This window comes from Doryrhamphus excisus, chromosome 22 (genome assembly GCF_030265055.1).
Source record: "Doryrhamphus excisus isolate RoL2022-K1 chromosome 22, RoL_Dexc_1.0, whole genome shotgun sequence".
In the NCBI taxonomy this organism is placed as follows: domain Eukaryota; kingdom Metazoa; phylum Chordata; class Actinopteri; order Syngnathiformes; family Syngnathidae; genus Doryrhamphus; species Doryrhamphus excisus.
The window spans coordinates 2795725-2809991 of NC_080487.1; the positions used below are offsets into that span (position 1 = coordinate 2795725).

The following is a 14267-nucleotide window of genomic DNA, read 5'->3' on the forward strand; positions in this document are numbered from 1 at the left end:
GTTATAGCATATACCTTTTTTTATTAAATATATATATTATAACAAACGTCAATTACAAAACAGTATAAGCAGAATTACAGGAACATAAAAGTGCAATTGTACAGAACAATATCAACATAAATAAGAAAAAGCAAATAACAAAGAAAGGAATGTGCGAGGGATATTGCTTGAAAATCAGAACAACAAAATAAAAACAATAAAAAACATGTCACTTAACCTGGTTCTTCATACGAATTTATGTATTTCTTTAGCGTCCTTGGTGTAAAATATTTGCTATAGACCAGAGTTATGCAACCATTTTTCACAGTGAAATAACATATTTTTTTCAGCTAAGTACTCCCTAATCAGAAAGCATTTTGGGGGCTACAAAAAGTGCTTAAACCACATTTTTTTTGGTTGAAACATTTGGAAATAAAAATAACACAAAATAATTACAAAAGTAAACAATGAAATAATACATTGAAAAAAAATTATAAATTATATTTCAAAATATTCATAAATAAATACATTGGAATAAAGCTTTGTGCACATAAAATAAGTGGATCATAACAGAATTGTGTGTTCCCAAATCCAAATTAAGTTATGCACTTTTTTGGACAATTACAGTCGCCAATTAGCCTAAGGCATATTTTTGGAAAGTTGGAGAAAGCCTTCATAACTAGAGAAAACCCATATGCACATGAGGAGACCATGCAAACTCCAACTGATCAAATAGGTAGTTGCATAATTGTATTTGTTTTGTTTTGTTTGCAAATAAAATGTAGAACTATATATATTTTTAAATATAATATGGAGTGAAAGTGAGCTAATTACCAGACACAGTTGAAGTGTCTCTTGTGGTTGGAAAGGCTCATTAGCACGGTGCTGCCTACATTGGATCGTTCCCTTACTGCCATGAGCTTGTCCAGCAAATCCACTTATGTGCTTATGTCCCCGGTCTAAAAATAGTAGAAAATGACGGAAAACACAGAATCAACACGTCATTAGTTGTGAGCGCGTGGGAAATTGTTCTTCGGTCTCTGCAGAGACAATTCATTTGTCATGAGGAAATGATGAAGACGATGATGGGTTACAAGCTGCCATGACGGACAGAGGCCCGGCATTGACGGAGAGTTGGGTGAGATGGCAGCAGCGGACGCATAAGAGGAAGGATTAGCGTAACAAGGCGGATGTTGGAAGGAAATTAAAGGGAATTTCCTCACTTAGCGGATGAAATAAGGTAAGCCATGTTGCATGTTAAAAAATAGTTATTATATTTAAATATGATTTTAAATATTTGGCATCAAACTACTACTGATGCAGTACAAATCATAGTTCCTAACAGGACACAAGAAGGCAAACATGCTTTATAGATTTTAACTGACGGTACAATTATTCAATATTATAATAAGAATTATGCTCTGTGTGAAGTCAGTGATGCAAAAACAGTTTCAGGACAACATGCTCCATTTTAGGGTTGGATCCTTTCCAACTTGGCATATAGGACAAGAGGCGGGATAAACCCAATACAGGTCACCGGTCAATCACATAGGGAAAGACAACTATTCCCGCTGAAACGTTTTGTTCCTTATCAATATTGCACATAATACAATATAGTCTACTTTGTTTTCCATTAGGATGGGGACTTTTGTGACCCTGGCAGAGGTGCTAGAGGCCCGGGGATCACCGCTAGATGAGGATGAGGTCTGGTGTCTGCTGCTCGTCACCACTGAGGCCTTACTGGGTGTTTCCAAGAAAGGTAATCATCTTCCCACTAACTCCTGTTAACTTGCTGTTCCACTTGTTATCTTAGCTGTTTGTGTTCTACCGTATGGTAGGAGGCGGCACCGTATGCAGTGTGCTCAGCCCAGGCTCGGTGCTACTGTCCTCTCATGGGAGTCTTGCCTTTAAGAGCTGTGGACGATATGATGATGTGGCCTCCTTTGTGGCTCCTGAAGTCCTTCAGGGGCATAATGCATCTGCAAGAAATACAGCGGAAAAGGTTGTAAAGACAAAGTAGTGACCGAAGTAGCTAAAACCCAAAGTCAGTCTGAGTGTTTTGCAAGAAGTATTTCTCTTCAGTAATTATTTTTGTTTTGTCCCCCCTCCAGACACTAGTGTACTCACTGGGCATGACTTTTTATTGGTGCGTGGATTATCAGCTACCTCAAAACCAGGTACTTATCTCCTTCTCTTAACCTAACAAACAGTTAAATTCATCCAAACTTATCTCAGCAAATGTTCCTTTTTGCCCGCCAGCCGGTCCAGCTTAGTGCGGAGCTGGAGGGTTTACTCCTGAGCATGTGCGAGGACACAGTGGCGAGACGGACGGACCTGCTGACGGTCCTAGAGACCTGCGAGCTTCACCACAAAACCTTCATGCTGCCTCCAGCCGAGAGGCTTGTCAGGCAGCTGGTGGAGGACATTTACAGAAACACGGTTAGTGGCCGACAAACATCACATGAAGCGTTGACTTGAACTGATATTCACATGTAGCACCAACTTCCTTCTGACAGGGTGAACCTAATCTTATGGCAGAAAACGGATCCCTGCTGACTGATCGCAGTCAAATTGTCAGAGACAAGCTTCACAGTAAGACAATAGATTTGACTTAGTCACACTAAAAATATGTGACATAGATACCATACCCCATATTCAGAGGTGAAATGTATTTCAGGGCGGTCTTTTTGTAATTCAACATGGGTGATGAAAACCAAGATCTCCAGAACTTTCTCAGGAGCATCCTATCCACCTGAGCCCACAAGGTATGAAATGATGAAATGATGATATTTCAAACAAAAGTGATATATTTGCGGAGTGGATGAAATGAGTGACAAATTTCAATACCCGTTCCCGCCTGTGATCCCTTTGAGGCGTCGGCACACGGAGACGAACGGGAGCTGGCAGCAGTTGAATCGGACTGCCTGTAGCCCATACATGGACGGCGGTCGACATGCTAACTCCAGATTCCTCACACAGTTTGAATCCTCAATGAGTTTGAATGAGAAAAAAAACAAGGTAAGGTAAGGTAATGTGACGATGAGTACATGATGAGTACATGAGAATATGAAATATCTTGTGTCATAGGACATGGGTCCAGAGTTCCTAAGAATGTCAGATGAGCCGGTAGTTGTCTTGGAGCTCCCCGGATCAATTGTGGTAAGTGCAAAAGACTCAGGAATTGATTGTTTTGGTGAACGTCATGTTTACATCCATCTCAGAAAAAGTTGAAACAATCAGGAAAGGGCTGACGGGCTTGCGGTACACCACACTGCCCGTCCCAGCCAGGGCCCCAACACTCATCCATTGGCGATGTTCAGTTCCGGTCCCAAACCCGGATAAATGTGACGGTTGCATCAGGAAGTGCATCCAGTGTAAAAACTAAGCCAATGCATACACTTTAGGGGGGACCTAAGGGGGACCTCAGGGGGACCTATTTACCTTCCTGGGGTTGCCAAATCCAAGCATATTCATCGCTACATGTCATCACTCTATAGCAGGGGTCTCAAACTCAATTTACTTGGGGGCCACTGGAGCTAGGGTCTGGGTGAGACTGGGCCACATAAGGTTTTCCAACGCATTTATTAAAACTTGTGTCGTCCGGGCCACATTTGGCCCACGGGCCGCGTGTTTGAGACCCCTGCTCTATAGTCATCGCTTGCATTGTATCCTCCATTGTCTGTTGCAGTCAAAAAAGACCTAAACGGTAGCCTCCAAGTTATTTCCTTTAAACTTAAATGGCCAAAAACTTACCACTTCCACACGAATAGGGAGGATAACTATTAACAGTTATTTAACCTTTAACATGAACATTAATCAAACGTAATAATTTTTTCTGGGTACATGATACCATACAGCATCCATATCATAACATTAAACTTTCATATCAAGGCGGGGGACTCAAACTAGTGTCCTGCGGGCCACATTTGGCCCGCGGGCCGCGTGTTTGAGACCCCTGCTCTATGGTCATCGCTTTCATTGTATCCTCCATTGTCTGTTGCAGTCAAAGAAAGGGAAGTCCCCCGTCACGCAAAGAGAGCTGACGGTGGTAATGCCCAATGGTCAAAACATAGTCGTCAAATGTGACGTGAAATCCAGAGGCGGGGACGTGTTTGACATGATTGTCGCTCACGCCAACCTGGTGGAACACTTTTACTTCGGCCTTGCTTACATCGATGGTAATTATGCAGTCGGATAAGCGGATAATACAATTCAATTGTCTTGTCATCCAAATCAACAATCCCATCTTCTCTTCTGTGGTCAGATAATGAGTTCTTCTTTGTGGACAATGGCTGCAAGATTTCCAAAGTTGCTCCAGATAGCTGGAAGAAAGTGCCTTCAATCACCTTTGTCCTTTTCTTCAGAGTCAAATTCTTCGTCAATGACATTTCTTTTATTTTGTGAGTATTTTACTTCCTAGTTACCACAACATTAATTACGAATGATACATTATTCAAATGATGTTTCCACCAGGCACAAACAAACACACCACCAGTACTACCTCCAACTCAGAAAAGACGTCCTGGAGGACAGAATGTCCTGCCATGAAGAAACTGCTCTTTACCTCGGCGCTTTGGCCTTGCAGACAGAGTACGGGGACTGCATGCCTGAGGTTTGGAGAAATTTGTTTTGAAAATGAAAATACCTACATGCAATTTTATGAATCAGATATGTTTTTGTTTTTTTTCAGGTGTATGGTAGAAACTACTGTCGCCCCGATCAATACGTCCCCAAGAGTGTGATGGAAAAACGTGCCTTGCCTTATATTATTGGAGAGCTGCAACGGCTTCATAGCAACAACGCCCAAATGCTCACCGACGAATCAGAACTGGAGTTCCTCAAAGTAACATATTTTCATATTTCATATGTTATGTTTGTACACAGATAGATCGATTCACATCAACAACATACTTTCTTTTACTCATGCAGGTTTGTCTGCAGTTGCCTGAATACGGAGTCTTGTTCCATCGAGTGACACGGGAAAAAAAACCTGCAGGAGAAATTATACTTGGAGTTTGTGCAAAAGGGGTTATCGTTTATGAGGTGAAAAATGGCTGCCGGTGTACCAGTCAGACTTTCTACTGGAGGGAGACCGCCACTATTTCTTCCAACGTGAGTGGATTGATTCACCTGAAATATCAAATTGCTGCTTAGAATACAAACATGTTTGTCATGTTTTATCCGATGGTATTGGTCCAGAGGCGGAGATTCGTCATAGAGTGTCGCGTCAGTAAGAAGAAGTACACGTTCATCACAGAGACATCCAAGATAGCCAAATACCTGTGTAACCTCTGTTCATCGCAGCATAAGTTCAACAATGAAATGAATTCTCGTCAGCTCAGCCACAGCCTGACCTCAGGTACGTTAACGCACTTCGCCCAAGTGTTTAGCGCTGCAGAGAAAGCGTCCCGCACAGGACAAATTGAGACCCTACGCATAATTACAAACAATGATCACAAACAAAACCAGGGCACTGCCAAAAAATCATGGTCACATAAAAATTCCCACCCGGAAGTTCTGGTAATTCTTAAAAGGACCAAAAACCAAAATACTGTAATTATCAACAAATGCATGGATATAAAACAAGTATGTCGTTTTTTCTCAAAAATCACCAAATCAAAATCTGGCATTTTATGCCATTTTTGGATGCTTCGGGGTCCCCTGTTGAGTGTGTGTGAGGTTTCCACTTTTAGTTTTGACAGAAAAGTGCTTTAGAAGCAAGTTGAAAAAAATGACAAAAAACGACATACTAACCCCTTACGGTTTTTCTCAAAAATCACCAAATCAAAATCTGGCATTTTATGCCATTTTTGGATGCTTAGGGTTAGGGTTAGGTGTACAATTACATGCGGTAATGAGCTGTCTCTTTTCATCTGATTTTATATCTTTAGAACGCACAGAGTAGAGAAATCGAACAATATATGAAAATGAAAACCAATCATTTATATATTTGTATATTGCCACATTTGTTTTTCTCATTTCCCGCATCTCATTCACCCTGCATTAGTTCATTAGTTTCGGCCCATTGGTATGTTTGTTCCATAAAACAATGGCATAAACGGAGTGAGACCTTTACGCATAAACACAGACTGCAGAACCGTGTAATGTAGTAGAGATTAAATTAGCAGAAAGTGGCTAGGATCAAGCCCATGAAAAGGCAGCAGCTGTACCATTACACCACCAGGGCCTGACAGGTGAGAGGATGAATTCTGCTATTTTTGCTGTGTACTATCAATCATTTTGGCAACAAGCATGGTGTCAGATTACTTGACTCTTTTGCCTTGGGGTGACTTAGTGTTCTATGTCTCATGGCAGCGATATGTATCCTTTGCACATTATGGGGCCCCCCATGGAGTGGGGCCCTTCACATAGTGCGTGTGCTCAGGAAGGGGCGGCCCTGGTCTGACAGTTTCACACAGTCAAAATGTACAGATTTAGTTTGTATATGTCTCCAGACGAGAACATCTCCCATTACGCAGCAACGTGCCGAACACAAAGCAGTCGGCTCAAGTCCATCATAGGTTCTGAGACACCGCAAGATGACAGCGGTCTGACCACTCCTCAAGATGAGTCTCTGACGCGGCTGTGTGAGGATGTCGCTGCAAGGATCGAAGCCCGCTTTAAACAGAAGCGTCAGAGTCTTTATGAACAAAGGTGCGTTACTTTTGCTTCTTATTCAAATCCCCCAACCCCACATCACATCACATCAGCTTTATGTCAAGCTATAATAACCAAGGAATTTGTGATTGACTGGAATTATTGTGGCGTTTATCACTTTTAGCACCTGTTCCAGCAGTCAGCGCAGCAGCACTGGCATGCGTTCCCCGGCCTGTTCCCAGAGGAGTGGCTCTGAAGCCCCCTTTAGCTCTCCAGCAGCCGGAGGTACAACCAAGCGTTCAGCTTTCCTTCTTTCCAGACACATACAATGAAAGAATAATAAGAATAATATGACTCCACTTGGCGGCATGGTGATCAAGTGGTTAGCGCGCAGACCTCACAGCTAGGAGACCAGGGTTCAATTCCACCCTCGGCCATCTCTTTGTGGAGTTTGCATGTTCTCCCCGTTCTCCAGTTTCCTCCCACATTCCAAAAACATGCTAGGTTAATTGGCCACTCCAAATTGTCCATAGGTATGAATGTGAGTGTGAATGGTTGTTTGTCTATATGTGCCCTGTGATTGGCTGGCCACCAGTCCAGGGTGTACCCCGCCTCTCGCCCGAAGACAGCTGGGATAGGCTCCAGCACCCCCGCAACCCTCGTGAAGAAAAGCGGTAGAAAATGAATGAATGAATAAATGACTCCACATTGCACATTTCCACATGAGATTAAATGTTTCCGGTACCGCATCCTTGTTCCCAAAATGTAGATAAATTAACTTCATCAGACTGCTTTGTCCTACAGTTGTGTGTTGTGTATTTCATTTAAACACAACAATGTTTTTCCACATTTTTGCATGCACACATCCACTGTCTGAAGGTCACAAGCGGTCATATGATCTCCCACGGCAAGAAATGCACGGAGGGCACACTCCTATGTGTGTTGTGTGCTACCGGTCATGGTCACCACAGCTACGTTCTGCATGGACAAAAAAACTAAAGACAAACAGCAAAAGAGAGAGAAATAGAGAGAAATACTTTGGCAAAGAGATGCCAAAGTATTTTTTTTTAAGTGTAATGTTTAATGCCTTGAGTGAGTCTACATTAGTTAGTACTAAATAAATGTGTGTGTGTTTATATGTCCCACAGAAACTCCAACTAAGCTGGTGTCAGCATCAGAAAGAGAAGTTATATGCATCTCTCTTAAAAAAGATCCAAAGCTCGGCCTGGGTATGATTTTACTGTACACTCAATATTTCCTGAAAAAACTTTAATTGCAAGTGGCAACTGGTTAACATGATTGACAATTAAGTACAGTTCAAGATGATGAAGTGAAGATTTTTCACTAAATTGTGGTTTGTATTCCTGCAGGTATAGTGATAGTGGGAGAGGACACAGCGGGCCGTTATGACCTGGGCATTTTTATTGCATCTGTCGTACCCGGGGGACCTGCTGATAGGGACGGACGTATACGACCAGGTACAGAAACCATTCTAAAACATTGCTAGCTGTTGGTCTGTCTCTTATGTGTGATCATGTTTGGTTATGAAAACAAAACAGTTATATTAAGCACGGTACTTTGCTTGAGGTGGAAAATAGCATTATGGTGACCTTTGTCCTTAGGTGGTCGCCTGATCTCTCTGAACCACATCAGCTTGGAGGGCGCCACCTTCAGCGAGGCAGCCGAGGTCATGCAGAGCAGCCCGGAGGAGGTGCAGCTCATTATCTCCCAGCCAAAAGGTGCTTTGTGTCCTGTTAGTCTTCCTGACAGTCATCCTTTGTCATATGGCGGTGCTAATACCGCTCTCCCACGATAAAGCGTTTTCTTCTAAATAATGAATGAATAATTCCATTCCACATTCCAAAAACATGCTAGGTAATTAGCGACTCCAAATTGTCCATAGGTATGAATGTGAGTGTGAATGGTTGTTTGTCTATATGTGCCCTGTGATTGGCTGGCCACCAGTCCTAGCAAGCATTTCATGACATACAAAAGCAAACTTCATTTGCCGCTATTTAAATGCATCTTGACAGTATCATAAACTCTACTTTTTTACGGACTTCTAAATATGTTTTTTAACACTATTAGAGCCCTCCAGACATGAAATAACAGCCCTACAGTCACCTTGACACTTGTAGTATTATTCATTCATTCATTTATTCATTTTCTACCGCTTATCCTCACGAGGGCCGTGGGGGTTGCTGGAGCCTATCCCAGCTGTCTTCGGGGCGAGAGGCGAGGTACACCCTGGACTGGTGGCCAGCCAATCACAGGGCACATATAGACAAACAACCATTCACACTCACATTCATACCTATGGACAATTTGGAGTCGCTAATTAACCTAGCATGTTTTTGGAATGTGGTAGGAAACCGGAGAAAACCCACGCATGCACGGGGAGAACATGCAAACTCCACACAGAGATGGCCCATAGTGGAATTGAACTCGGGTGTCCTTGCTGTGAGGCCTGCGTGCTAACCACTCTCCGCCGTGCAGCCTGTATATGAATTGTTTATGTAAATTTAGTTGTACCCAGCAACCACCTGAAATGAACATAAATATGTAGTACAGTGAATGTCAATCATTTTTATTCTCAGCTCCCCAGACACCCAACACTCTGCGACCTTCTGCACTGAGGAACTACGAGTCGCAAACCACACTGATGGCATACGGACCATCAGGAGAGGACAGCCTGGATGAGATCGTCTCAGTCATGATGGAGCCAAAGACCGGCAATCGGCTCCACATCCCCCAAGAAGTCCGTGTTCTTAACGCGCAGGTAGAACCAACATTTCATTGTTTTTTTAAAAAACGGTGCATGGATGATAAGAACTGTTGTTTGTTAATTAAGGATGGCTGCTCCTTATCTTCCTCGATGAACTGCGAGAGGCTAGAGGAGATCACCGTGAAGCTCAAGAAGCTATCGGGAAGTCTGGGAATCAGCATCTCTGTGAGTTTGGTACTGTTTGTCAACCATGGAACAATAACATACTGTATATGTCAGGTTTAAGATGATCAACCATGGAACAATAACATACTGTACATGTCAGGTTTAAGATGACCAACCATGGAACGATAACGTACTGTACATGTCAGGTTTAAGATGATCAACCATGGAACAATAACATACTGTATATGTCAGGTTTAAGATGATCAACCATGGAACAATAACATACTGTACATGTCAGGTTTAAGATGATCAACCATGGAACAATAACATACTGTATATGTCAGGTTTAAGATGATCAACCATGGAACAATAACATACTGTACATGTCAGGTTTAAGATGATCAACCATGGAACAATAACATACTGTACATGTCAGATTTAAGATGATCAACATACACAAAATCAACAAACACAAAATATTTGTATGAAATTAATGCAAGGAAACACAATGTCATTCAGGATGGCGTCAACGCTAGCTATCCCAATGGAGGAATGTACATCAAGAGCCTGGTTCCAGGGGGGTCTGCTGATAAAGATGGACGCATACATGCGGGTATATCTGAGAACGAAGTGTACTGTTCCCTACCCTTGAAATTAGAATCATCTACTCTGTTCTCATTGGCAGGTGACAGACTTGTAGAAGTTGACGGAATCAGTTTTCAGAGCGTTACCTACGAGCAGGCAGTGGAGTGCCTGAGCAACACCGGGGAGGTAAATGTGACAGATCGTTCAGAGTTCCGAGAGCAGTGATTCCCAAACCTATCAAAAGTACTGATTTGTTCACATAACGCGCACAGAACAATTACTTTGTTTTGGGTCTACTTTCTTCTCCACTGTTCGTACTGTGTTCGAGCCAACTGAGGTGAAATCAGTCTTCTCCTATGATCCAGGTGGTGACTTTGGTTGTGGAGAGGCAGCCCATGAAGGTGCCCAGGGTCTCTTTGAGTGCCTACACTGACAGCAGCAGTGTATCTGCTCACAACATTGACGTAGTCACCAAGCAGCACAGGACCAACAGCTTCTCGTCCATTAGCACCCCATCTTCACATGCATTCTGTGACCGACCCAGGGACTATAATGTCGTCGCTGATGGTAAGAATCCCTAAAACCTCAGGGTCAGGTCCTTACCCTGTAAGGCACTTGTAATACAGTTTACCAACAGACGGGTCTGTAGAACAGTCTTGCTTAAGATAGACCTCCGTGAGAGAGCCAGCAGTTGTCTCTAAGTAGTAAACTCGTTGAGAGCGTGAAGATGAACTTTCACACACTTCCTCCTCCTGATCTTCTGTTCTGACCCTGACCTTCCTCTTCTTATCCCTCTGGTCGCCCTTATCCTCCGGTCTGTCCACCTATCTGCCATCATCGCCCCTGCTTCCCACGTACGACCGTGGAGTAGATTGTTCTCAAATCATGTTTGTAGTCAAGTCAGGCCAATTTAGTTCATAATCTGTTACCGATTTATTGACTGAGTTATGATTTGTTTATTCTTTGCTTTCACTGTGTCTCCAAAAGCTGGAAGGACATGCAAGTAATGATTTTTCTATTTGGAATTGTGTAATATTGTATGTACCTGAAATATGAATTATGTGAGCCCTAATATAGTGGGCTTATTATATCTTTTCAAATATAAATATATCCTAATTTCTAGTGTATAAGCCACTAGTTTTTTCTTGAACTTTGAACCCTGCAGCTTTAATTTATGACAAAGTTGTAATCTCGCCAATAGCGAGTTAGTAAGGATGTAGTAGCTCTTTCTTTGGCAGCTATCAGTGTACTCACAACAAGCTTATCAACCCATATATCATATCTCGGGAAGTCATTACTCAATATAACATATTACAAAGAATGCTAAACCGCAAACACTCAAAAAGTGTACCGAATATATAAACATGTACTAATACGAGTTTAAAATACACGTCTTTTAACATTTTCTCATAATACACTGCATCCGAGCAAAGCATTCCTCAGTGCCTGATGATGGGCACTCCAATGATGTCAGCCTCCCTCTGGGCTCTGAGGTCCTCTAGTTCCCTCTGGTGGACAGAGGCAGCTTTGCAGCATCATCCATTTTCTATGCAGCTTTTCCTCCAATGAAATGCTTTGCTAAGATTAAATGCATGATGGGAAAACGTTAAAGTAGTTGTATTTCTTTGACTCGCATTGATGCTTGTTTGTATATTTCTTAGGTATACCTTCTGTGTGTTAAGCTGCTGTGTGCTGAGCTTAGTGTTCTGTGTAAGATGCCACAGTGTGACTGTCCAATGGTTTTTTCATAGCTCGTGATTGGTCCACACGGACTCATTCAAGCCACGATATGACATTTTATGATGTGGACATAAGCGGTTTATAAACAGGAAATTACGGCAGTATGATTACATGTTTTTGACTGCAGAACTTTTCTTTTTCAGAGAACATTTTGGAGGTTAAATTTAAGTGTGTTTAGCAAAAGAGAGTAGAAGAAATTCTTCAAATTTTGGGCTAGAGTTTGATACCTGTGATGGACTAAGATTGAGAACTGTCTGTCATTTTTCTTTAGGCCACACACAGGAAGTGACCCTGACTAAAAGCGGCACCGGTCTGGGCTTTAGCTTCATTATGTGTGAGCTGGACCCGCCCATTCCGGACTTTGGCAGTCTGATCCGAATAAAACAGCTTTTCCCCGGCCAACCGGCCCAGCTGAGTGGCAGGATCAACGAGGGAGATGTACTCTTAGCCATCAACGGCCAGTCACTCAAGGAGTTGTCTTATCCAGTATGTGGATTAAGTTTTACTTCCTGTGGATATTTTCGAGGCGGTTTAGTTGACCTTTACGCTAAAATAATCAATCAAACCTGCCGTCTGAGCAGAGGTTTTCAAAGTGTGAGAGTGGGACCCCGAGGAGTTGGGGACGTGTTGTATTAGGCTCACTGTGCCACACTTTGAAAACCCCTACCAAAGAGTGTTTGTTTGATATTCTGATCACACATAAATACTACCAATGGTATATATGTAGTATTATTCAAGTTAACAATGTACTTTTCCTGTTTCTGCTACGGTAGAAAGTGCTAAAGCTGTTCAAGACGTCACCCCCAGTGGTTCGACTCACGCTCTGTCGGCCTTCACCAGGTAGACCCACGCATTTCCTCACAAAATGTTTGCACCCACTGCATTTTCACCCGATTCCTTTTCCTCAGGGACCCTTCCATCCATCCATCAATTTACAGGAACATGAGCGAGTCATAGTGTCACACAGCACCAACAAGACAAACCTCGGAGGCAGTGTTTTGCTTCCTGGCAAGACAGGACACGCTAACAGAGACAAAGAACCTTCTGCTCCATGACTGCAGGTCAGTGATGCTCACATCATAACCAAACAGCTGCGGTTGGGGGATAGCAGGATTAGAGGATGTTTTGTTTTGATTGATAGCATTTGGAAATAAATGTAAACAAGCATGGAAGCATGTACTGTATGGCCTGATTCAGTATACTTCAGGTATTTCTGCATTTGTGTTTCCAGTGTACTAAAGAAGCAAAGCTGAATATGTGACTGCAGACGGACTGTGGATGTTAGTGGTGGGTTTGTGGAGACAAAAACACAAATTAAGGTGAGAAAATCTTAATTCAATATGCTTGTTTTGTAACAAAATGTTAGTAATCCAAAATAACAAAACAAAGTGTTCATTTCAGGATGCATTTTTTTCTACTGCAACTTTTCATTGTTAGAGCTACTTGAACAAAAAGAATGGAGAAGTGGCCCCAAACCGGAAAATGTGGACTTCCCTACTCTTGGATTTTCACCAACCTTGGGTGGGTACAGAACCGAACACCAGTAAAAAGCAGAGAAGCCTCTTTAAGGGTTCTGGCCTAAGAGATAGCATTTGGAAACATAATTAAAACATCTTCATTCTAATACAGTAATTCCAATACTTGCAGCTCATCCTGTGGCCACAAGGTGGCAGCATCGTGTTGCTAAAATTGTGTTCCTACTGTATATAGTGTTATATTTTTGTCTTTTCCATGGGAAACCAGAATATACACCAAACCAAAGACCACACTATATTGGACCGCGGCCGTGTTTTCATCATGATATTAAACATATGTTTAATGTTTTGCCTGAGGAAGCATCGTATTTTCTCACTCAAATAAAAGCCTCTAAAATGAGTCTGACTTCAATATGGATGATTAAAAGAGACACCAGTTTGAATATCAAGGACAAAGTGGGCAACAGAGACACCAGTGCGCACCTCCCTGGGTGAAGAGGAGCCAGTAATAGTCCCTTGTAAATAAGGGTTCCTGTATTTCGGTGAAAAACCCAGTAGTGCATCTGGATCCCATCAGAACTTTGCAAATGATCCCAAATGTTTCTAATTATGCCAGTGGAGACGGCCCAAGGCTGTGTGAGAGTGTGCGCTTGTGTGTGTGTTTGTGTGTGTGTGTGTGTGTGTGTGTGTGTGTGTGTGTGTGGAATCGCCCTGCAGGACATGCAGAGTCAAACACTGGCCTCTGTTTATTCGTGAGCAGAGAAACAGAAACGGACAGCGCGGTATTGACCTCTGAAGAATCTGCTTAGGTCACCGCACGTGGCGATGACTGATGGAGGGATGATGGAGTATGGATGGATATCCCTTCCCAGTCTTCCTTGTGACATCATTGTACACAGTACACAAGGCTGTGTACTGATTGTTAGTTGATTACATGTAACTTTTTGGAGGGGCTCCAATGGGAAGAGCAGATACAATATTACACACAAATACCCTAAAAT

The 14267-nt window shown here is 42.5% G+C and overlaps 1 protein-coding gene across 4 annotated transcripts; it reads left to right on the top strand.

Moving 5' to 3' along the window:
- Positions 1-904: 904 nt before the first annotated feature.
- Positions 905-13663, top strand: frmpd2 (FERM and PDZ domain containing 2). Of its 4 annotated transcripts, XM_058062605.1 has the most exons (31): positions 908-1219; positions 1617-1738; positions 1818-1981; positions 2091-2156; positions 2239-2418; positions 2496-2571; positions 2657-2744; positions 2853-2997; positions 3067-3138; positions 3983-4157; positions 4244-4379; positions 4453-4591; positions 4670-4822; positions 4909-5091; positions 5179-5338; positions 6435-6633; positions 6761-6861; positions 7725-7805; positions 7947-8054; positions 8199-8315; positions 9174-9355; positions 9428-9526; positions 9986-10079; positions 10152-10237; positions 10417-10618; positions 12063-12277; positions 12565-12631; positions 12700-12852; positions 13023-13110; positions 13229-13312; positions 13535-13663. In XM_058062605.1, exons 2-28 carry the CDS (start codon positions 1618-1620, stop codon positions 12735-12737), a joined length of 3447 nt encoding a protein of 1148 aa, XP_057918588.1. In that variant the 5' UTR covers positions 908-1219; position 1617; the 3' UTR covers positions 12738-12852; positions 13023-13110; positions 13229-13312; positions 13535-13663. The 4 variants fall into 4 exon arrangements, with proteins under 4 accessions (XP_057918590.1, XP_057918588.1, XP_057918589.1 ...); XM_058062606.1 differs by having other exon boundaries at positions 13193-13663; XM_058062604.1 differs by having other exon boundaries at positions 13229-13663.
- The last annotated feature ends 604 nt before the right edge of the window (positions 13664-14267 follow it).